The sequence below is a fragment of the Strix aluco genome, chromosome 3, assembly GCF_031877795.1.
Source record: "Strix aluco isolate bStrAlu1 chromosome 3, bStrAlu1.hap1, whole genome shotgun sequence".
Classification (NCBI taxonomy): Eukaryota; Metazoa; Chordata; class Aves; order Strigiformes; family Strigidae; genus Strix; species Strix aluco.
Window position 1 is genome coordinate 60,250,586 of NC_133933.1, and position 25,938 is coordinate 60,276,523.

Below are 25,938 nucleotides of genomic sequence, written 5' to 3' on the forward strand. Positions count from 1 at the left end.
ATTTCATAATTCATATGTACAAAGAAGATAAATTTCAGCTCTACCAGGTAGCATTTCATCTCTATTCCTGGTTTCTTCCCACAGGTGGTCAGTGTGTTTGAACTGCTTGCAGCTAACCCTACTCTTTCTGGACTTTAAATGCAGTATCTGCTCTTCCTGCTGCTTGTGCTGCCTATATTGTTACTATTCTTCTGCAAGCCCAGCTTTTGGTCCCTCTCCATTTGGACTGTGAAGGTTGTATCTCTCCCTTTTGTACGTGTTAGAAGAGGATTCCTGTAGGATCCAGGAGAAGAGATCTTTGCTTGTGGTCCAGGTGTCCGGACCCAGAGCTGCTCAGCTGCTCCAGCCTGGTGCAGACTCTACATACAGTTGTTACACCCTGGGCTGTAAGAACACCCTACATTTCAGCTAAAGCTTTCTGGGCAGGACGTGGCAAGACTAAGCATTCATTTATGAGTATCTGTGAACTGTCATTTTTGGTTTTGAGCAGATTTTCAAATGTGTTATGAGGTGTGATGTGAAGCCATTCTCCTCCTGAATTTTCATCCTTCTTTCGAGTCAAGGTCACAGAGGAGGTAAAGCTTTATAGCTCGGAAAGGAAAGATCTCAAGACAAGCGAACATAGAAAAAACAATATACATGGGTTTCTCATGCTCTTAATCCAAGAACAGTTCAAACATTTTGACTTAAATTTTCATAAAACAAAATCAAGTTTAAAAGCTTGAATCTATCATAGCCACTTGACATAGAACATTTTAGCCCAAAGAACTGCAATTGCATATAGTTTTAACAAATTTTACAGGCAGCTTTGTTGTGGGAAGTACCACACAATCTGAATAATGGGTGCTGCTCAGTCCTATCTGTCATTTATAAAAATTCTGGCGTTCATATTTTACATATACTACACAGATTAAATTTATGCAAGTTTAAATTTTTGACAGTAGTCTTTAGTTCATTGAAATCTATGTGAACCAAAACCGCTAAACCCTTCTCTGTGATTTGTTTCCAGATGTACACACAATATACTTCACAAAACACAATTGCTCTTAATTTTGACTTTATATGCAATATATTTATAATAATACAATAGTAAAACCTAAAATACACATTGGCAGATATAAACCAGATGCAGAGGCAGGCTAGGAGTAATAGAAAAAAGATAAATTGAATATTTCATAAATTGAGAAGACTCCTTCCACAAGAGTAATGGATTAAATATCTATCCTCTGTAATGGAACATACAGAAGTCTTTGCCAAAATGTGGTGCTCATTGTACAGTATTTTGAAGAGTGAATTGCTTTTTGGCTTTTACAGTGTAGTAGAATTTTGATGGACACATGCCATATCTTTATGTGAAATTAAATGGATATGTATGCCCTAGATCAGTATTTCAGCAGCTATGAAAAATATTAAATAAATATGTCACTATTTTTTTAAATAAGACTTCTTCTCAGCTTACTTTCTCTGCTATGCTGTTAGATTTCAATAATTCCAGGACCAAAAAAAATAGCGTCATATTTACTTTTATAAATGATCTGTCAGCTGAATATATTTTGTTCTCTGGTTCATCAAAAATCTTGTGTACATACTTCACTTTAAACGCAAGTAGTTGCAGTTCTCAGCTTACAGTTTATGGTTTAGTTTTTTACAGAACTGATATTGCAGAAAAATATTATCATTTTGTTAGAGACTATAGTTTCAAATGAAGGAAAGTTACAAGTACTTCATTATTTTTCTTATAAAGAAAAGGGGTTTTCTCTGCCCGTCAGTCTGTGTAACCCTTATTCATTTCACAGTAGTTACTTTCAATCACCTTCCTTGTCATCTAGTGCTGGCTTTCATTTCCACTCTTGATAGACTTCAGAGACTACTCCACTGGAAGTTGCTTTGAAAGTATTTTGGTTTTCATCTAAGTTTGCCTTTCCTGTGTCACATGTATGGTTTATTTCATGCTCTATGATCCTTGCTGTCCTGCATAGGGGACATACCTGCCCCAACAGCTGGTGAATAGATGGAGAGGGTATTATTTTCAGAAGTACTTGGAATCAGTTCCAGGAGGGAACCCAGAAGACTTGATCAGAGCCCTACTTCTTTCTTCTGACAGTGAGTTAGTGAAAAGCTTATGATCTTTGGACTCTCACACGCTTAATTGGCATGTAAGAGCCTAAGCCTCTAATTCTTTTATAAAAAAATTATCTACCTTCTCTGAATTCGAAATGGGAACCTGATTCCTTAAATAGCTTTGAGAATCAGATCCAGGACTTTGAATGAGCTGTGTGAATTGTTTGCTAGCTGCTTGGAGGATTTGGGGATATGAAGGAATGAAAGCTATTCTGACAGAGTCATGTCAGATAAATACGAAACCCTTATCGGCTGTTTGGTTTTTAAGGACTGTTGTCGACACCAAACCTGTTTAAGAACCATGGAAGGCAGATAGACATGATGTAGACTAATTGGAGTCCTTGCATCTTTTTTTCTTTGCTTTCAGCTTCAGATACAATGAGTTGTTGTGTCCAGAATGCATATCTTATATGGATGAAGTGTCTCAAAAAGTTAAAATGCATAGGAAATATTTTTTGCTTCACTGTTACCATCAAATTGAAGAGCTATCAGAAAGCAAAGGAGACGGGGTTTGAACCAGTATTGTCTAGGAGGGGGAGGGGAGAAAAAGGTATCACGATTTCATTTTTCTTCTCCCCCAAAGCTGCCTTTCCAGTCAACATGTCTTGGGTCAGCAAACAGCTATTTGCATGCTTGTTTTGAATGAGCTGGTGGTCTCATCCAGCATGAGGTAAACAACAGAAACACCTAATGGGATAGCTACAGCTGGCATGAGTTAACCCTTGTGAGTCCTTGGGCAGGATTCCCAAGAAGAGCATTAGGGCTCATCTGTGGCTGCTCAGATAGTTAATCTTGCTATTGACCAGTTGGAAGATCTGATGTAAGTTTTCCATTTCACTTTTTTTTTTCCAGAAAGTTGAATAGCTGTTACAATTGCCTTTTACGTGATAAGATTGTATGCTATCTCTGTGTTCATGTGCTGAAAATTATCAACAGCTGTTTCTCTTTTAGCATAATGATGAATAGCTTATGCTATATGATGACGATAAAACTAAGATACGGGAAGAAAATGTAAAATTAACCAACTTTTCCTTCAGATATTTCTATTACCTGTTGCTTCCTAACTAGTGTGTGTACATGGTTCTGGTTTTCATGAGACAGAAGATAGACAACTTAACTAACTGTTATAGTTTTGTGTTGATAGCAACTTGTGACAAGCATCATTTCCTTCAGCTAGGGGTGGAAGGGGAAGAGCTGTGCATCTGTTTTGAGAAATTCTGTCCCAGCTGACTGCTGAACTGATCAAACAGCAGGAAAAAAATAGGCTTATAGATCTATTGAATAACTATATTGCAAACTCTGGTTTTATTTTTTTAATGAATTCAGATTCTGCGCTACGATCAACAGGAAGAAGAATGTATTTGTTTTAATAAATTAGTAGGATTCAAAACTGGGTTTAATGAAGAAATTGCTAGGATTGGAATTGGTTCCATTTAATTTTAAATTGTTAGAGCTGGGACCAGGTATTCACTATTCTATTTTGTAAGCGCTTCAGATTTGGAAGTGAATCAAACCAGTTTTATAAAGCAAATTGTTATATTGAACAGATTTAAAATTTAATATCCTAAGAAATACACTCACTTTAGAAAGACTTTTACAAATTGCTAGAATACAAGAAATCAAAGGCAGTAACAGTGGCAATTATTTTTACATGGTCCTAAAAAGAAAACTCAAGGACTCACAGAATGGTTTGGGTTGGAAGGGACCTTAAACATCACCTAGTCCCAACCCCCGCTGCTATGGGCAGGGACACCTTCCACTAGACCAGGTTGCTCAAAGCCCCGTCCAGCCTGGCCTTGAACACTTCCAGGGAGGGGACATCTACAACTTCTCCGGGCAACCTGTTCCAGTGTCTCACCACCCTCACAGTAAAGAGTTTCTTCCTCGTGTCTAATCTAAATCTACCCCCTTTCAGTTTAAAAACATTACCCCTCATTCTATCACTACACTACCTGATGAAGAGTCCCTCCCCACCTTTCCTGTAGCCCCCTTTAAGTACTGGAAGGCCGCTATAAGATCTTCCCAGAGCCTTCTCTTCTCCATGCTGAACAACCCCAACTCTCTCAGCCTGTCTTCGTAGGAGAGGTGCTCCAGCCCCCGATCATCTTTGTGGCCTCCTCTGGACCTGCTTGAGCAGGTCCATGTCCTTCTGTCCTTCTTATGTTGGGGGCCCCAGAGCTGAACACAGTACTGCAGGTTGGTTCTCACAAGAGCAGAGTAAAGGGGGAGAATCACCTCCCCTGACCTGCTGGCCACACTTCTCTTGATGCAGCCCAGGATGTGGTTGGCTTTCTGGGCTGTGAGCACACATTGCCGGGGGATGTTGAGCTTCTTGTCAACCAACACCCCCAAACTCATTTATGGATAAAATATTGAAGTTACATTTCATTCTAAAAGCAGAAAATTTATGTGGTACTAGTTAAATGAAGCTTTATATTGTTTGTTGAGATTTGTTCTGCATTTTTAAGTTCTTTATCTAAAATAAGTAGTTTATAATCTTACCAGTTAAACCAATTTTTTAAAGCCATGAAGGAGCCTGTGGAAGTGAAAATCAGTAATAATTTCTTTTTTTAACATACTTTCCTTGTATTTAGGCTGTCAGCATTGGATTCAAATCAGAGTAGTTTGGTATAGGTACGACATAGCACCAGGCTGCTTCTATGGAAGTGATGGAACCATTCTGACAGAGAGCTGGCACACTAGTGTTTCCTTGTGTTTTGATCCTAACTTCTAAAATTAACATATTAAGAAACAGAAATTTATTCTTTACTGATTCAGAATAGGGAAAACTATATTGTTTTGCTACCAGTTTCACTTATTACTTCTTTGTGGGTCTATTTGGGCTTGTAGATAGTGGAGGTTTACAAAATGCAAAGAGCAAAGAAACATCTTTCCTCCCTCTCCTTTTCTTCACTCTTCCCCAAGGAAACACTTGATGTGCTTTAGTAAAAACCAGTTTTACTATTCTAGTTTCAATCCGTTTTTATCTGAGGCCAAATATTCTGCTTCATATTACTCTGAAGTCTATGTTCAGATGTGATGCTCAGAAAGGGGAGGCTTGAATTTGTGTAAAGCACTGTACTTATGTAATGACTGCATACTTTTATTTCTCTCATCTGTCTGTCATTCTGATTTTCACACAGTTTGATAGTTCAGATAATCAAAAGAGCCACTGCTTATAACACATTTTTTTCTATCCATGATCTAGTTCTTTCAAAACAAAACACATTTTCTTCTCAAAATCAAAGTAGTATAGGAATAAATTGAAATACACCCTTGTGGTTTCTAGATAACACTGCATATAGTTTAATAGCACTGTGTGTGCTCTATAGCCTTTTTTTTCTAAAATGGGCTTTAGGTTTTAGTGTAGAGGGGTGCCATGACCTTCTCTTATTTTAAATTCAGTCAGTGTGAAATTTATACCTAATATTGAGCAAAATTTTTAGGGAGGAGTAAGGTTTTTTACAGCTAAAAAGCAGCAATTCACACAGATCCTTTGTCCTCTCATCATCACAGTAAGGCACCTCTAACTTTTAATCTCATGATGTAATCATTATTTACGCCTCATCAACTGTGTGTCTGCTTTAATCCTGTGTCTATTACGTACATATTTGTACAAGTCTAGAAAAATACCCTTTCTGATTGTTGCTAGCTATTGATTCATGCTATTGATTCTGTCATGAAAGAAATACATCTGTCATTTCTTTAGGCAGTTTTAGCAAGTTATTACCTTCTTGCTTTCTCAAGTCTCAGTGGCCTTTGTTTCGGCTTTGTCTTTTGTTCCCATGAACATCTTCACGCTGATCACTTAATAACTGTTTCTGGTTTCTCCATGAAATAGGAAGAATATTTACCTACTTCCTTTTAAGTGTATTCAGAGCAAAATCTCTACTATTTCTGGCACACTTGGTAAATACAATATATTAGAAGTCTTGAGGTAACATCAATTTATTTAAATTCTTTTTACAACACTGTAACACTTTTTCTCCTTTGATGCATAAGGTTTTTTCCCTGTTATAACTGTAAGGTTAAGTGTAACTCAGAAATGTTGCACCTTAGAACTGACTTCCTTAAAATGTGGATTCTTGTTTTTTAGGGAGTAACGGGTGCTTTGGCAGTTTTAATGAAAGATGCAATTAAGCCCACACTAATGCAGACACTAGAGGTGAGTATGGCTTATGATGCTTACGCTTCTCCAGCTTTCAAATTCCATATTGTGCTTGTGCTTCTCCAGCAACTGCACTTAACTTTCAAGGTTCAAGCCAGGGTCAAATCCATAAAGGCATTTCAGCAAATGTTCATTTGTGTATGTTAACTAATCAACTCTATCTGCATTTATAACTTTGTAGTTGTTTTTTTCCTTTTTTTGAGACTGGCTTTAGTCATAATTTTGCCTAGTGTTGCAAACAAGCTGCAGTGCAGTGTTGAACTGCTGCTGAGCACACTGGAAGACAAGTTGGGCTTCGAAGTAATAGACTTCCTTCTATTTCCCATCTTACTCTTCTAGGGAAGTTTTGTTTTTATGTATTTTCTTTATATGTGTGTTCCCACAGCCCTGCATTTTGAATGGAAAGTAGATGCTTCGCTGAGGCCATTCTATTCTGTATTATAATTTGTGCCTTTCAGAAACACAGGAGGGTCCTTTTGCCTGTTTATGCTTTTCCAAAAGGTGACTCCCAGCTACTCTGTCTTGCCATAGTGCCTTCAGGGACTAAATTAAGCTTTACTGGTCTAGGAGAGGAATGTTTTACACTTACCCTAGTGAGTTTTCTTCCAGCAGCTCAAAGAACGCAGAATTAGTACAATGTAACTTTGTGTCTGAGCAGTCTAGTATTGCCTTTTCAGTAGTAAGCTGAATGATGAGCAATATACATGAGAAAAGGGAGGAAGAAAAATGGGAAATAATGAAGCAGTTTTGGAAACAAATGCATTTGGAGAACAGTTAATGTATATTATTGAAAGTTTGGTCATCAAAGTTACAGAGCTGGAATATTTCACAACAATTCCTGGTATGGTGAAAATTTAAAAAATGTAGAAAAATACCAGTGCAATGCCTGTTTGGTAAAAATGTCTCATTTTCTACAGCATGTCAAAATGATAACTACCTTTTTGCTTTTGTGTTTGGATGGGGACAGCTTCCTACTCTCGGGGGATACTAGAAAAATGTTATTTTAGTCTATGTTATTTTACTATAGCCATCTTAATTATTTTCTCCTGCAAAGAACATCCATTCTTTCATGTGGCTGTATGAAGAATATATGCGTGTGTGTCAGAATTCAATATAACATCCAATACCAGAAACTGGAGGTCACATAGAATCACGAATGTCGTGACAGAACTGTGTATTAAATCACCACTTGGATAATATTGTACACGTTAAAGCATCAGTGACAACGTAGCTTTGATCCTGAGTATTTGCACTTTGTATATCTGTTAGAAAATAACGTGATTTTGTTGTAGTGTTCTAAAAGACAGTTATAAATATCAGAAGAGTTTCTTCGCATCAATAGGCATTTGGTTCTGGGACCGGGTTTTTTTTTCTCCCACTACATTTCTTTATATTCACGTTTCTATGCAAAAAAATTCCTGCCTTTTATGTGGTATTCCTTTCTAGTCTAATCTATGCTATGACTGAAACATCTGACAACTTTCATGAAACACTATTGCTTGTTAGGAGGACCCTAACCCACACTACCCAAGGATATTTTTCCCAAAAATTCTTCTTACGAAGTTATGTTTAAAACAGCAAACTGAAGCAGCTCGAAGACTGCTTCATGCTCCACTCCCACGGTTTGAGTCTTGAAGACAAACTTTTGTCACCCTTTGAATACTTGTTGGCTTGCAGGCTAATTTGAGTCACCTATCTAAGAAAGAAAATCTCCAACATACATAAATCTTTTCCAAGATAGTGCTGTGCTTTGTCTGATGTTTGCCTCTTGGACTGTGTCATTGCTCTTGTGTAGAGATGCAATGGCCTACTCTGTTACTGCCCATGCTGTTGTTGCTGTTCTTGAGCATCAAGTTTGTGTCATATCCCATTTTGTGAATAAATACCTTTCATTACTTTTAAGAAGTGTTAATTTTAATAGCTTCAGTTTTTCAAAAAAAAAAAGGGAGTGAGGGGAACAAGGAAGATACTTTGCCTTGCACACTTGAATGTAGTGCAGTGAGTTTAGAGCCCTCCAGCATGATAGATTTTAAGACAAGCTAATCCTAGTGCACCCTGAAGTGGTGGATACAATAACATCTCTTCTGTTTCTGATGAGTATGTGAATAGCAAGTCTTTCTTCTCACAAACGAGAAATGAGGAGAACTGAAGCCCAAATTAAATAATCCTAATAAGTAGCATCCAAAAGAAGAGGGACCTTTTAAATTCCCAAAGAGGCTACCAATAGTAAGTGGACAACATAATCCTAATCCCTTTAGGGAGACCGATTTCTCAATACAAGTGTAAAGACCTGTAGCATCAGCACCATGACTTGATAACAGTAACATCAGAAATGATCCTACAGCACGCAGGTGGTGGGAAAACAGAACCATATGATTACAGAGAACACATGCAGCTCGGACTGTGACATCAACCTGTCCTACAAGTAGAGATGAAACTGTTCACCAAAGCAGGTCTTCCAGATCATTTTGGTATTGGGCAATGGCAAAAAGACTGTCTGAGGAGGGGGAGCAGGAGATCTTCTGGGTGACTTCCAGCTGATACTGACAGATAATTTGGCATAATTTGTAAGTGATAGTGTCTGTGGATAGCAGTGGCTGAAAGTAGGCACTGAAGAGATAGCTGCACTCCTCTGTGATCTGGCGAAGAGCATGTAGATGGGTATTGTGTTAAACTGTGGAGGTCTGAGGAGTTTCTTCTAAGGGCCTATGAAGGCAGAGAAGAACGACCTACTTGGTAGATTTACACTAGCTTTATATGGGCATGTGCGTGCACTGGGGAAGAGGTTTAGAAGTTAATAAATCAGTAATGACCAAATGCCAGTCCTGCGTAGAACTGCAGTGGCAACTTGTGTCAGTGCTTTTTTTCATATGTGAATTGATGAGTGTTTTTTAATTTGCTGGTTTATAAAGAGGTTTCTTGGTGGGTTGATTTCTTTCACAATCCTGCTACGCCAGAAATGCTGCCTCAAGGTGTTAGTGATTGAGAGTGTTTTATATGTAGGCATGACAGTAAAATCTCAAAATGGGAAAAGTCTCAAAAGTGGGGCACTCCACCTGCAATAAATGTATACTTCAGTAGAATTTATATCCAGTGCTGTAAAACTGAAATGACTTTGTTTGAAAAGTACATAATGATTTCATAGTGTTTATCCGTGTTTCTCATGACAGATTTGTTCCCTCGTGAACTGATCCCTCAATGTTTAGCATTTATTTATACCATGCGTAACAGAGCAGCTGCTCTATGGGACAACTCTTTGTAGTTGAAGGCTGGCTGCTCTGGGATGGTCTGCTCATGTTACATTTAAAGTGCCACTCACAGTAAAGATGAGGGGAGGATGGTAATAAGTATTATAAACATCCTTCTAGGGGCCAGATAACTTCAGATATTTATTGACATTCAGGATTTATTTTCTTCTACTAAAACTTGGATAATAAAATTTCCTGTACTGAAAACAGTGAGCAGAATGCATCCCTGTGCAGCTGTTTGTTTCTCCATATAGTTTATTAAGAGTGTAACAAAGATAAGTGGCACTCTGATGTGGGTTGGATGGCTGACACAGAATTACTGAAGCTGGCTGGAGAAGACGTTGTTGTCCCTGTTCCAGGGTGTGCCTGAGGCTCCCGAGATCCTGCTGGAGTTCACTCCCTTCAGTACCTAGCCTGTATTTTTCGTTCAGAATTGCCCTTGTAAAAAGACCATTCAAGTAACTCCTCCTTTTCTTCTGGTGGATTTCAGAGCTCCAGGGGCACATCTGTCCATGCCAGTGGTTTAGTAGTGTGTTTGGATTTCAGGTTAGTGGCAGGGTGTCTCTTGGCTACTGATATTCTGAATGTTGGACCCCACAATCCAAATTTCATTCCCATCTGTGTTGTATGGATGAACTCTTGGAAGCACAACTGCCCAGGGAATGTTGTGGGAGACCCTTCTGGCCCCCTCTGCATAGCTGACACAGTATGGGCTGGGCTGTCCTCTCATCATCCATGTTTGCACTTCCGTGCATTACATCTGCACATGTGTGTGCTAGGCTATAACAAAAGCAGCCCTATAGTTGCTTGCCACAAGAAATTAAGGGCTTGGAAGAATAAAATTAAACTTAGTGAGTAATAAAACACAAATCAGAATAAATCCCATGGATTTCAATCTGGTAGCTAAAAACTACAGTGTTATTTATTTCAATGCCAAAAGGGTAAATACTGGGTTAAAGTAAAAGTAAAACTTAAGGAAGTAAAACTTAAACTTTGGTTGGTGGAAATTATTTGCATTTTATTTTTATAAAAATGCATATCTTTGGGATAGGGGTAATCTAATATTTTGCACAGCACCTCCCATTAGATTGATTCCTAGATACTGTAAGAAGCTTTGAAGGTGTACACAGTTAATTTTTTTGCATAAATATGTAAAACCCCAATTAATATTGCAGTATGTGATCATTAGCAGATAGAAAACAAAAAGAAAAAATAAATCCTAAGTAAACACTGTGAAGTCAGTGTGTTATGATGCTAATCTACATAATTCCTTTTGTTACAGGGCATGATTTCTGGTTTATTTACTTTTTCAGCTTCTCTTCCACTGTTTCTTCTCTAACACGTATGAGGCAGAGTTGGTTTTGGGTTGTAGCTTAATTGTCCATTTTTTGGAGAATATCCCCTGCCCATATGTATGCATATTCTCCTTTTCCCACTCTGGATTTAAAAAAAAAAAAAATAATCCCTTGCTTTATTAAAATAAACCTGAAGTCTGATATGCCAGTGGATAAAAAGTTGCTTGTCTTTGCTCTGAACAAAACAATTATGTATAATTACTTGTAGAGGAAGCAATAAGAACAGATGCTTGTTGTTGATATATTTTATATGTTTTGTAGTCAGTGTTACTGAAACAAGAAAATCTGTTTTCTATAGTAGGAAGTATTTCACTACTGTAATCCAATTGTTCTGCTGTTTTATGGAAAACATGAAAATTTTTGTCTATGTAGGTTGTTTCTTAAGACACTGGTGGGAAGGGAGGGCAGAAACAACCAGCTTTTATTGTATGGTTACTAGTTTCCAAGTTGTGGTTCATGGGTCTCTTGGATGTGGCCTGGCGCTGATCTGCGGAACCCTGTCCTCCTTAATTGGTATTTCTGGTCAAAAATTAAGGAAGATTGCCCAGTAGCTTGCCTGAAATTCTGAGGGTTGGCAGTAGCTCCTAATACAGAATATGTGAAGAATATTGATGGAGATAATCTAAAGTTGTCTGTTTACCTTTTCTTTAACCAGCTGAGGATTTTTAAAAGCATTAACACAACAGTGGAGATTTGTTTGCTTAAGTATTTTATAGAAAGACAGCTGAAGTGACATCCTTCCATCCGATTGGGTATTCTGAGAAATATTGGAGAAAAAATAGCAGTTAATATCTCACCTAATCCCTTTATATAGATGCTAATTTTCTAATTTCTCCTTTCATTGTGATGCCTGCCAAAAAAGGAACAGGAAGCTAAGATTTGCTTGCTATCTGACAAATTTCCCTATGCCATTACTTTGTTAACTCCTTGCCTATCCTTTTGCTGTTTTAGATTGCTCCCTGCTACAGAGTCTACTTTCCTTGTATATATATACAGTGTCTAGTGTAGGGCAATTCTGCTCTGTACCTGAGGCTCCAGACACTCGGCCAGCAGTAGTGAATGCTTTTTCCATTGTATATCAGCATCCCCACCGCACCCCAGCCGTGCCGCTTCCCTTCTCGCTCTCCAGCTCCTTAACCGTTGACTTTGGTCCCTCATTGCTTCCACTGGCTACTTTGTCTGCACAGGGATGACAATTACAGCCAATGAGGAAAACAGGAGCAGTAAGGGATGGAGCAGAGCAGGAGCTGGGCTCTGTTTGTGTACCATCTGCAGTGATGCGCTTGGTGCTGGTTGTAGTACATATGCCAGAATAGCACGCCACAGCTGTAGGGCAGTGGAAATGTGAAACATTAGTACAAGATTGGGCAAGAAGTTGTGTAAGTTACCTACAGATTGTGCTGCTGTCTGTTACCTTTCTATGAATAAATCAGGTTCTGGTACTAGGCCTGACAGTGAATAGGCTCTCAAGCACCTGAGATGTACCTAACCCTCCTGAGTTATCTAACACTGCTTACTCATTATATGTGCTTTTGATTTACATATAATCTTGATTAATCTGCAAGAGTATTGAGCTTGTGTTCTTCCCTATCTGTTAAATTAATGATGTATATTTTTTATCATGCAGGGAACACCAGTATTTGTTCATGCTGGGCCTTTTGCTAATATTGCACATGGAAATTCTTCAGTTTTGGCAGATAAAATTGCCCTTAAATTAGTTGGAGAGAAAGGATTTGTAGGTAAGTAATTATTTTGTTTATTGTATTATGGTTTGTTGGTAAGCTGTGGTAAGTGATGTAAGTAAATAGATAAAATAGTAATGAAAGGTAAGAATGCGACTTCATTTTATGCTGATATTAATAATAATCTTAAATAATCTTAAAGTGAGTGTGTAAAAAAAACTCAAAGCACTTTTCTCACCCTGCCCTTTGTCTCAAGCGTTCCTGTCACCACCATGTTTGAGATTCCACAAGATGGCTGAAATAGTTGGATGACTCAGTTGCATTGAAAGAAGTGTCCTGTAGTTGCTTGTATTAGTATTCGTCTGACCTATCTTGATAAATGGACAGAAACTATTCCCTTTTCCTGCTGATTTATTTCTCTGCCACTTGAGAAAACTCAACCAAATTGGGGGTCACTGGTCCCTGAGCCAGTGCAGAGGAACAGCAGAGGAAAAGTGGTAGAAGAAAGAGTAAGACTGCCTTATTTTGGTGGCAGTGAGCTGTTAGGTTGGTCCAACTGCATTGTAAAACCTCACCATGAGGCCCTCATGTTCCCATGAAAGCATGTAGGTGGGCAGACTGTTTACATTAAGAATTCAGTCTGCACAAGCAACAATAGACATGTAGAATGTACAATCCCAAGCAAAATAAACTTGTGGCTGAACAGTGAACCAGTTTTTATAAAAATTGTTGTGTGTGTTTAGAATTAATAAAAGGAAAGGGGTGTTGCTACTTTCCAGTAGTCATGCCTTTGCACTGGTGTAGCCATTCTCTTCTGTGTCCTGAACACCCAGGTTGGCTTACGTTAATCCTAAAGTTGAACTTTGAGTACTTGTGGAACAATGCTCTTGAAGAGGTGTGGTAATGTGAAACATGACATTTCTTATGCTAGTGCCCTTAAACTAGCAGAGAAACATGTTCTTACATGCTTATGTCATACCTACATATTGCTGTAAATTACATAAAGAGAACCAAATTACTTGAAAGTCCTGTTTCTAGTTAAATTCATTGGTTATTGTAGAAAGGATGGGGGAGCTGTTTGCATTGTTATAGAATGTATATGCTTTTTGTTATGATATGAATCAACCTATATATTTACAGATAGAGAATAGAAAGGTTTCTTATACAAAGTTGTTGACTAGTGAACAAGATGATAGAGGGATATCGTCTTACAGAAATACTAAGAAGTAACAAAACTTAATAACAATAGAAAATAAAGGGTTGAAACCCGTTGTACTTCATACTGACTTTGAAAAAAACCCAAACCTATAGAAATATGTCACTTCAATATTTTCTGAATAACAACAAAAAGGTTGAACAAGTAGAAATTCTGTTTGTGTTTTCCATTCCCTTGAGGGCTTTCTTCTTTTCAAAGAATATTTATTAATTTTCTATTTTCTCATTTTTGTTTGTTCATCTTTATAGAAGTAAGTTTCTGATCTTGCTAAGCATTCTGTGCCTAGAAGAAATGTTCTCCTTTTTTTTTTTTTTAAATGGAGCAGCAAAGTGCACAAAATTATTTTTAGATCCTTGTTATGGTATTAACAACATTATTTCCTAGAGTCAGTTTTGTTGACCTCTGCCCTTCTGATTCATTGTAATTTTCAAAGATTGTTGGACATTTCTATGTAATATTTTGCTAGCAAGAGCATTCTTGGGAAAAGTTTGATTCAGTATTCTGCTCTCACTTCTTATGTTTAGGTAGGAGTAGCTAGGAAATGCTGACCTATGTAAGAAAGTAAAGCATTGCAGGTAAGGTGGTGAAACAAGTGGTTTTCAGGGTAGTCTGGATATGTATTGTATGTTTGTATTTCCTTTTTAAAATTAGCGTGATCATGTCAAGGAAGAGGGTTGTTCTCTCCAGTGTTACTGTTGTACAGTTAAAAGGTCTGTTCATTTCCCTATAATAATCAAACATCCATTCAAAGTAAGAACATTTTGCATTCTGAATACATTTATTTAATGGTAATAGAATCAGTATTTCATTAAACCATGTTTGTTGTTATATGACTTTGTGGAATGAAGAATTTAGGGAAGCTAACATTCATAGGCTGGGTGAAGTAACTTTGTTTCTGCAGTGAGCGATCTTTTCAAGTGGGAAGTGTGTTTTGTATCATTTGAATGGAAATATCTTGGCGTCAGCCTTGAGTCTTGATCCAGGTTTTGAAGCCTGAAGAGTATCGCCTTGAATTTGGATTCCCCTCCATTGACTGAGAGCGTATCCTTGCTTTTCATGCTTTTTTTTTTTTTTTTTTTTTTGGTCGTATCCACCTGTTTGTCTTTAACACTCTTTTTTTCTTTGTTCATCTTTGGCCCCAGTTTCTCTGTTGGGAGACAAAGTGGTGTAGCTGCAATAGAGGAAAACCTTTGTGTGTTGCCAGCTAAAGGCTCTTGTTCAGATTTTATTCTATAGAACGCAAATCTCTGTAAAACTGACTTCAAAATGAGACAGCCTTTGCGAAGCAAAGAAATTCAGCATGATTTTTAGATTCTTGTTAGATTATTAAAACCAGTAGTTCCTAGAGTGGCCTACTTAAATAAACGTTGTAGGTAGTCACAAGTGTAAATGGTTGTAATTACTGTAAGCTTTATGGTTTAAAAAAAATACGTTGTTTCTGGTAACCAGTTAGAGCACATGAGCAGAGACTACATGCAGCACTTTCTGGTTTATTAAGTGCTCTCCTACCCTACACAACTGAAGTCTAAAAGGTGTGCTACAAAGTGCGCACCAGTCCACATTGAGGTCATGTCTACACAGGCAGAGAGCCCAGCACCTTGTGAAGCTGCACAGCAAAGCAGTTAGCAAGAAGCTCCACCACGTTCTGCTCAGTGTGGTGTGTGCCTGAACCCTATACAGCCATTGAAACTCAGTGCAGAAAGCTGATCCTGTAGCAACTTCAGACAGTAGGAGTGCAGGACAGCTATGCTGCAGTTCTGTAACTAGCTGAACAAGTTTAGTTACTCATTCTTGCTAAAAGTAAAAATTTTCACCGCTCCACATTTCTCTTTTGCCACTGTTCTTGTGCAGTTCATCCTTTTCTCGCATTGGATCTGACAGTCATTAAATTCTTGTATGAGCAATTGGAGTTCATGTTTTGTCATGTAGCTTAGTTGCATAAGCTCATGGAAGAGTCCAAGAGGCACTGGAAATACCGTAAGGTAAGTGGCAGAACTGCATGGCCGGGAGAGGCTTTTTAGGGACCACAAGCTAGGAGATTGGCTCTCAGCCTTGTGCAGCTGCATCCTAATCAGGAACATAAGAAATCTGTGACAGGGTCTGCAATTATAATAGTTTCCTGTATAGTACAATAAATATCTTAATGTATGTATGCTAACTCACCATGAGATGGGATGATGAGAACTATATAATGTATATAATATTTATACATTTATTATTACATAATTATTATTTTTATTTATAATGATTATTTTATTCTTTACTGAAACCATAGTTATTTTAGAGCAGAACCTCCTGCTAAGTGTGTAGACAGTACTAAAGAGAATAGCATGGCCTGAACTTTCACCACAATTTCACAAATACAGGTATTTTTTATTTTCTGTTCTGGCTTAAGCAGCCTCCTTCCTCCAGCTACTTGTTTCCAGTCCTGTGAAACCCCTCACTTGTCAGCATACCTGTTTATAGAGCCACATGATAAACTCAACTGGAGAGTTGGTCTTGATTGAAAAGAACTACAACAAAAATTCCGTTCCTTTCCCTCACAGACAGTGGCTGGGCAAACGGTTATATGTGTGATGGGGAGAAGATGAGATACTGCCATGTAAGATGGTGTTTTTGCTGAAATGAATATTTATAATATTATAGTCTCATTTGGAGCTTTGAAGTGATAGTAAAGCTACTGTGGATGCACTATCTAATCAGACTGAGCCTTCATTACCAGAGCAGCTAAGCCTGTCTCCTTTCTCCGCCTGTGCTCAACTGTTTTTGCATGACATCCCCACAGAAACCTATTGCACTTTTTGTTGGCTTAGTTTTCTGCTGACTTAACACAGAAGCAGTTCAGCCCAGAGTCACAAAAACACTGGAGCTGGTGCAGGGGAGGGTGAATTAGGACAGCCAGCAGCGAAAAACCAATCCATTGTGTAGATCCCACTGTCTCATGTGCCACAGCCAAGGCAAAAAAAAAATACTCGCAAAATGATCTTTTCAAATTTATTTTTAAACCTTACTTTGTCTCTCTGGTCTGCATTGCCTGTTTCTCTGCTTGCTCTGCAGCTGGAATTGCAACGTGCTGTGCCTTTTGAGTAGTGTGGTTAACAAAGATGTAGAGAGTCTGGTTTAAAAAAAAAATCTAAACAAAGTTTAACCATTGAGTCCTGTTGTGAACTCTCACTAACTGAAGGCGTTCCCTGCTTCAGTTTCAGGTATCCAAGTGAATACCAGGCCCTTGTTATATTCGAGATAGCATAAGCCTTTTAGCTCAGCCTGTCCATTCCCTCTTCCCTGAGCCTTGTTGCTACATACTGACAACTCAGTCTTTTTTCTCTGATTTTGAGTTCTCTTGGTAGGAGTTTTACCACTGAACCTGTGCTATGACTGAGTGGGGAAATATATCTGTATTTAGGCATTTACTTCTGTTGGGTTTTGTTTTGTGGTGTTAACCTCTTTAATTCCCCTTTTGTTCTTCATCGCTGTCCTCTGATGTAGGAATGTCAGACTTCTGGCTCATCCACAGAAGTTGGTTAATACTGAATGCCATGCCTGGTGTAAATTGCAGCTGAAGTTTTTACTGGCAGAGCTGAGGATAAATTTACCACTTCTGTAAACCTTTAATTTTGCACAAATTTCTCCTTGTGCTTGTGTTCTTATTTCATGGTTCAGGGGAGTGTATTTTGATTTGCTGGAAGTCCTCTTCTGAAATGACCTCTGCCTCATCTTTCTTTCCTCCGTAGTTTCCCACCATTACTTTGAGGAAGATTTTCATTGTTTCAGAAGTGTCATGGCAGTGTTTGCAAACAAGAACACTAACCAGGTTTCTGGATGTCTAAGTTATTGCCTTAAGTGAAAAAAAAAATTGTATTTCTTTCTCTGACAGCAGAAGTCCCATGTCTGGACCAACACAATGTATGGTGTATATGTAAAATGCTTGATTTTAACTATTTAAGGAGGCAAGTGTTCTTGATAATATTTTGCCACATAAGATGCTGCAGTATAGGAAAGAAACATTTCACAAAACAGTTTTGGATGTTCTTACATGTACACATTTCTCAAGGATTTGTATGGGTTCAAGCACACAAGTCTGGATGGACACAAGCCTGTGGGACCAGATGGGTTACAACCAAGGGTGCTGAAAGAGTTGGCAGATGTGCTCGCCAAGCCGCTTTCCATGATATTTACCTGAAATCATGGCTAACTGGGGAGGTCCCATTGGACTGGAGGGTGACAAATGTGACACCCATCTGCAAGAAAGGCAGAAAGGACGATCCAGGAAACTCTAGACCTGTCAGTCTGACCTCGGTGCCAGGGAAGGTCATGGAGCAGGTCATCTCGAGTGCCATTACAAGTCATATAATGGACAACCAGGGGATCAGGCCTAGTCAGCATGGGTTTATGAAAGGCAGGTCCTGCCTGACAAACCTGATCTCCTTCTATGACAAGATGACCTGAGTATTGGACGAGGGAAAAGCTGTGGATATTATCTACCTGGATTTTTGAAAAGCTTTTGACACAGTTCCCCATAGGATTCTCATAGAAAAACTGGCTGCCCATGGCCTGGATGAGCGAACGGTCTGCTGGGTCAAGCACTGGCTGGATGGACGGTCCCAGAGAGTGGTGGTCAATGGAGCTAAATCCAGCTGGTGGCCAGTCACAAGTGGTGTTCCTCAGGGCTCGGTGTTGGGGCCATTTCTGTTCAACATCTTTATTGATGATCTTGAAAAGGACATAGAGTGTATCATCAGTAAATTCGCAGATGACACCAAGTTAAGCGGGAATGTCGATCTGCATGAAGATAGGGAGGCGCTACAGAGAGACTTGGATAGGTTGGATCGGTGGGCCAACGTTAACGGCATGAGCTTCAACAAGGACAAGTGCCAGGTCCTGCACTTGGGCCACAACAACCCCATGCATGGCTACAGGCCTGGGGAGGTGTGGCTGGAGAGCTGTCTGGAAGAGAAGGATCTGGGGATTCTAATTGACAAGCAACTGAACAAGAGCCAGCAGTGTGCCCAGGTGGCCAAGAAAGCCAACGGCATCCTGGCTTGTATTAGAAATAGTGTGACCAGCAGAAGTAGGGAGGTGATAGTCCCTCTGTACTCTGCACTGGTGAGGCCACTCCTGGAGTATTGTGTCCAGTTTTGGGCACCTCAATACAAGAGGGATATCAAGGTGCTGGAGCCAAGTACAGAGGAGGGCAATGAAGCTGGTGAAGGGCCTGAAGAACAGTTCCTGTGAGGAGCGATTGAAGGAGCTGGGACTATTTAGTTTGAGGAAGAGAAGGCTGAGGGGAGACCTCATCACTCTCTACAGCTACCTGAAAGGACATTGTAGAGAGGTTGGTGCTGGTCTCTTAGAGGTGATTTGTGACAGAACAAGAGGGAATGGCTTTAAACTCCAACAGGGGAGGTTTAGACTGGACATTAGGAAAAAAATTTTCACAGAAAGAGTGGTCAGACAGTGGAATAGGCTGCCCAGGGAGGTGGTGGAATCACCATCCCTGGATGTGTTTAAGGGTCGTTTAGATGAGATGTTGGGGGATATGGTGGAGGGGAGAACTTTGTAGAGTAGGGCTGATGGTTGGACTCGATGATCCCAAGGGTCTTTTCCAACCTGAATGATTCTATGATTCTAAGCACACTGTAACTGCTGCCAGTTAAGAGTCCCAGTCCATAAATGCTGCATGTATGCAGAACAGAAAATAAAGTCCTTTTCCTAGAAAGACTTGCTAGTTACTCAGAGGGCAAGAGGTGATGAGAGCCTACTGACGGGTATCTGGCAAAGCACAGGAAAATGTGCCTTTATCACATTATTGCCATTCTGCTCACCCAGCAGTTTTCTTTTTTGTGATAGTTTCCAAGGGGAACAAAAAGTCTTGGTGTGTTTTGCAAGTAGACAAATAGTGAGAGGTTCTGTAGGTTTCAGAAGGCACATCTCATGTCAGGGAGAGCTGAGGAAGGAGTGCAAAGAAACATCAGTGAGATGGAATTCAGTCTGGTTGCTGATGTCTCAAATGTCTTGCTAGGTGCAAAGGTTTGTTTAGAGAGAGGTGCCTTGAATTGCACCCAGAAATGGAGAGGACTGGACTACAGAACTCATGCTAACTTGTTACCCTTCAGACATGCCATGAGGGCAAAATCTTTTGCAATTCTTACTTACTCCTGTGGGCATGTGTGCAGGCAGCCTTGCTAAGAAGGGAAAAGAGGTATCAATAAAACAAAAAAAGGACAGGAAATTTTGGTAACTTTATCAACACAGAATGCAGCTAGTCACTCCCTGTGATGAGTCTGGTACTCAGCTCAAGAAGAGGTAATCATTTAAACATCATCAGGGCTTCTTACATCACATCTCTCTGCCGCTCATTCCTCCTCCTGTGTTGGCTTAAAGCAACAGAATACCTTGTAAAATTCCAAGTTCCTTTTCTGATCAGTCAGACTGTTTCTTAATACTCTGTTAAGGTGAATAGAAAGGATAAACTATTAGGTTTTTTTTTTAGTCAGTGAATGCAGGCTGCCTAAGAGGTGTTTTTAAGGCTTAAGGGATGAAAGAGAAAGAAGAATGAGCTTTCCTGAGTCATACTTGTCAGTGTGTCAGAAATTATTGCAATAAACAACTCGGCAGATTGCCCCATCCATCTTTTTAATCCCTTGAAGGTGTTTCAGCTGAGGAAAGGGATTGTTGTAAATCAGAAGAAAAGTGAAGCATGAATATGTTTTTGGAATCCTAAACCAAAGTCTTGAAGTTTGTTTTTGAGGCTTAGACTATATTTTTGGCAGTTACTCTCCTTCCTACTCCTAATAAGCATGTCCCATTCAATGCTGAGAGTGCGCTGTGCTAGGCAAGGTCAAATGTGACTTTGTCTTTCCTGGTGTCCTGTCAGGTGACAAGAGGAGGCTTATTGCACACTGTTAGTGCCTTTCTTAAGAAGGGTTTGCTTTCTATTTCTTTCTTTAGTTGGTCTACTTGGTGTAATTGGAAAGACTTTGTCACACATTTTTAATGGTATAAACTCAAGTAGAAGCAGTAAATTTTTATAAGCTAAGTAATTGACTTTTTATTGTGTGGGTACTCTTGTTAGAATAAACTAATGATGCTAGCTGCTCTATCTGTTTAGTACATACAAACTTGTATTTGAAAGGGTATCCATTTTACATACTCTCTGAGCAGACATTGTATAACACATTTATAAACCACCATATGAAAATTGTATGTGTTTAATACACTAAGTGAATAATCTTCAGTAGTTTTTTTTCATGTCATAAGACACTTCAAACTATTTTCTTAGTAGTAGTCTTTTTCCAAAAAAGGAAATAAAGCCCAAATCCTTCAGCTAAACTTTTGGCACCAGTAGTACATGTGGTATTACTACATTTAAATGTTGAGTTCGAGGATTTTCTTTTTAAATTTTTTTTGTTGCTCAATACCACTGAAAGGGGTTGCATGCAGTGACCCTCCAGAGAGCTTTAATTTTTAAGATTCTGTCCAGCATCTTTCTACTCTGTTATTTCATCTCTGACTTCTTCACTCCTTATTTTCCCAAGAAACAAACTGTAATGTGATTTACGTTCCAATATTTTGCTCTTTGAACCAATGTGTTTTTTCTTGCTTAAGTATTAAAGCAGGGCTAAGGTTTCATAGTACAAGGTGCTTGACAGCGTTATCAGCATAGGTGTTACTGGCCTACTCTGAAACATGTGTGCTACAAACTAGATAAGGGATGTTCAAACCTTCACAGTGTCTTCTGTGATCCCATTCATAGTGCAGCTGCTCAAGCAGCTGTGCTTAGTGCAGCTGTGCCAGTGGGGTATTGGGAAGGAAGGTGATACTGTGTTAGTATTGCTGCAAGGCTCTTAAAATCATGGTCTAATACTACAAGGCACAGTGGTACCACAAACTGCAAAATAAGGTACCATTATTCCTAGAAGACCTGTGAATCTTTGCCATTCACTTGTGAATGGTGATGCCATTCACATCCCAGGTGCCCTTTTTATTTCCTTCTTCACTTCTGCTGAGTTAAAAATAAATTCCATTTCTTTCACCTGTTGTAAAGTGGAAACAAAAAAAAAATCTTCTCCTGTACCCCTTTGCTTTTTAAAATCTTAGCAGATTTTCTTACCAGTAAGCTGGAAAGTCTTCAGAGATGGAATGTTGCGCAACACATTTTCCTTCACTGACAGGATATCAAAGCTCATGAAAGCTGAGTTTACTTACTGCCTTGTCACAAATAATCTGGGTGCAAATCATGCATCCCTTGCTTATGGATTGCTGCCACTGAAAGTCAGGTGACTGATTTAAATGACTTTCCATTGCAGAAAATGCTTAAAACAGTCTTGAAATAATTTATGAATTATTATGACAAATGAGAATAAACACTTTTCTTATATGTTTGTGTGTTCCGAGTCCTTGAGAAAGTTCTGAGTGACTTCATATTTTCACTGCATATCTCTTGAAACTTTTTCTTTTGATAGTTCTGATCTTTAGGATACATTGCAAAATAAAGCTTTTTCAGAATGAGATTGGGTAGAGGAGAGCTGTCCTGAATGTTTTTGGGTGTCAGGAAGCATTCTAGCATTGACCTTGGTATCACGTATCACTGTATTTCAGAATTAAATTAATTTGCTGGTTTGTAAATTATGCAAAGCTAAACTCAAAACGGAAAGTTTATATTGATTGTGAACTATCGAATTATGTCTAACTAATATTAAAGTGGTGTTTTGCCCAATAAAGAAGTGTGATGCTATTTTGAGGAGAAAAGCTCCCAAAATATGGACTGTCTCACAGTGAGATTTTACCTCCTTCCCTTTAAAGAAAAAATAAATTTGGAAATCCTCTTGGCATTTCCTTTCTACAAAACATATTTGTAAACTTGTGTTCCCAAATCTGCTGTTGATATCCAGAATGATGAGGGGCAATTTACAGGAATAAAAGAACATGTGATTATAAATCATGAGCCATTTAGCTGAGTTCTCTGCTTTGTCTGACACGCATATCAGATGATCTCCTTCATAAACTGACTGAGCTCCAGTTTGAAACTAGCTAAGATTTTTAACTCTTGCAGCTATTGCTGCTAAATCAGCTGTGTTCCCATGGCCAATTTGGACTCATTTGCTCTTGTTCTGTAATACTGTTTTCCAGCTTAGGTGGTAATTTTTGCACTGTCTATCTAACTAAACAAGCACAGCTTTTATAACCTTCTATAGTGTTAGGCTTGCCATTCCTAAAACACAGCCTATCTGCTTTTTTAGTATCATAGAATCATTCAGGTTGGAAAAGACCCTTTGGATCATCGAGTCAAACCATCAGCCCTACTCTAGTTTCTGCATCTGTTACAGTATTCACTTTCTTCAACATAGGTGCATGCACAGAGCTCTGCAAAGTCACTCTTACCTTGCTGGTGTTCATCCTGAAATCAATCACCTTTTTTTTTTTTTATCATTTTCCTTACATCACTCATTCTGTGACTGACTTAATACTGCTAGGCTCCCAGACTGTGGTGTTTGCAAGTATGAAGTAGCCAAACTGTAGGTCAGATTTTTGTCATTAATCTCCAATGGCAACTGCTGTTTACTAATAACTTTCATTCTGGTTTTCGTCATTTCTTCCTAAACCCCACAGCTGCCGTGTAATATCCAAGTTCCTCTCCACATTGGCATTGCTTTCAAACTTTGGTATCACCAACAAAATCCATCAGTGTTCCTCAGGCTTTCTGCTGAGATTGTTTAGCAAATAGTAAATGAGAGTCCTCAGACTCGTCCTCTCCTGTCCCACAGTTCTCCTGCCATGGCTGTCTATTCTCTTCTCTCTGTTAATCACGTAATCATCAGGTTTTTTTCTAGCCTTGCTAACACAGTCCTAAGTATTGCTGTTGCAGGTTTTTTTTTCCTGAAGGCCACATTGATGAGATGTTGTCACATTGTTGTTACTGGAGACAGGTTTATATCTGGTATAGCCTGCCTCTGGTAGACAGAATCACAGAATCATGTAGGTTGGAAAGGACCTTGACGATCATCTAGTCCAACTGTTAACCTAGCACTGACAGTTCCCAACTACACCATATGCCCAAGCACCATGTCAACCCACCTCTTAAACACTTCCAGGGATGGGGACTCCACCACCTCCCTGGGCAGCCCATTCCAACGCCTAACTACCTGTTCTGTAAAGAAATACTTCCTAATATATACCCTAAACTTTCCCTGGTGCAACTTGAGGCCATTTCCTCTTGTCCTATCACTTATTACTTGCTTAAAGAGGCTCATCCCCAGCTCTCTGCAACCTCCTTTCAGACAGCTGTAGAGGGCGATGAGGTCTCCCCTCAGCCTCCTCTTTTCCAGACTAAACAACCCCAGTTCCCTCAGCCCTTCCTCGTATGACATGTGCTCCAGACCCTTCACCAGCTTCGTTGCCCTTCTCTGGACACACTCGAGTAATTCAATGTCCTTTTTGTAGTGAGGGGCCCAAAACTGAACACAGTAATCGAGGTGCGGCCTCACCAGTGCCGAGTACAGGGGTAAGATCACTTCCCTGTCCCTGCTGGCCACGCTATTTCTGATGCAAGCCAGGATACCATTGGCCTTCTTGGCCACCTGGGCACACTGCTGGCTCATGTTCAGCCGGCTGTCAATCAACACCCCCAGGTCCCTCTCTGACTGGCAGCTCTCCAGCCACTCCTCCCCAAGCCTGTTGCGCTGCTGGGGGTTGTTGTGGCCCAAGTGCAGCACCTGGCATTTGGCCTTATTGAAACTCATACAGTTGGCCTTAGCCCATCGACAAAGTACAACAAAGGTTATATTTCTTACTTATCTCAGTTTTTTAAAAAATATTCTTTCCTTAAAAATCTGTTTGAAAACCATTAAGCCTGTAGTCACTCAGATTTCCCTCCACTCCTCTTACATTACTTAAATACAGGGTTTGATAGTTTTCAGGTACAAGGCACCAAGAGAAAAGGAACTTATTTAAAATGCTGATACCAGCTTTATGGTGTTGTTTTTTTTCTTCCAAGATTTTGAAATCCCTCATGCACTCTTTGTTAAGAATAGTGCATTCAGCTCTTACGTATTTTGTTTTTTTAATTCCATCTTTAGTATATTATGGTGACTTCACTTTATTAGCTTCTACCTTTTAATTTGTGTGGCTGAAGACCCTCATAATTTGTTTTAATTTCCTTTGCAGTCTCTGACAGTCATTCTCTAGTGTAGCAACTCTGTCTGTCTTTTCCTTTCTTTTTGAGCCCGTGTAATTAATAGTTATGTATCTTTTGCTCAGAAAGTCCACCCTGCAGGATAACAAAACTATGTATATGACTGCCTTTCCTCCTGGTGACCAGGAGTTACCACTGTTCTCAGGCCAGATGTCATGTAAGAGACCAGACATTTCAATTAGTACATTTAGAGGAGTTTGAATTCATGGGTGAAGTGATTTCAGCAGAGGAAAGCAATTTAAAACATAACAATGACATGATAGAAAATAATGAAGAGATTGCGTGGCCTTACATGGTTGTTTTCAAGGTTATTTTGAAACTTTGCTGTGGATGAATGCTGTTCTGTGCCTCACTGGCAAAGGAATTCAGTGGTTTTCTCACAGACTAAGAGCTGTGAAGTGGCACGTGTGTGTGTCAGTCGTGTGCTGAATAAGCGTCACACTGTAACTGAGATGGCTGGGTCAGAAGCAAGTGGACAACTGGACATGCACAGATTATTTGAAAAAGCCATACTTTCTTCTCTTCCTGTGGGTTTTCAGAATAGGTGGGAGATGGAGTGAGATGGTATTTGGGTTAGGATTGTATGCCTGGGGGATTTGCCATGATGATGATGGGGAGGCAGGAAGAGTGGTGTGAATGTTCCTGCTGGCTGGCTCCTGAGGAGCTGGTGTCTTGAGAAGACTGGTCCTTCCTCCTCTTTCTTGCAGTAAAAGATGAGAAGAGAGCTGCTGAGTTCATAGCTTGTCACCAGCAGCACATGTTCTCTGATTGAGAACTCCTGGTCTGTCTTGTGGCTGAGGCACTATAGTGCATGTCAAGAGGCGTACATCTTGTTACCACCTCCATCCTTGACTAGCTTTGTGGCCTTAAGCGAGTAATTTCTGCCTCCATGCCTGCGTATGTAATCCCATCCTTCCTGATTTGTTTATTCAGTTTATAAACTTCCCTGGGGGC

General features: G+C 39.4%; 1 protein-coding gene across 1 annotated transcript in view; it reads left to right on the top strand.

Annotated features, from left to right (window-relative positions):
• MTHFD1L (methylenetetrahydrofolate dehydrogenase (NADP+ dependent) 1 like) overlaps window positions 1–25,938 on the top strand; it is a 158,937-nt gene that overhangs the window by 53,836 nt on the left and 79,163 nt on the right. Inside the window, exons 19-20 of the mRNA XM_074818760.1 lie at window positions 6,218–6,286; window positions 12,520–12,631. Coding sequence (XP_074674861.1) covers window positions 6,218–6,286; window positions 12,520–12,631 — 181 coding nt within the window. The remainder of the gene's footprint in view (window positions 1–6,217; window positions 6,287–12,519; window positions 12,632–25,938) is intronic.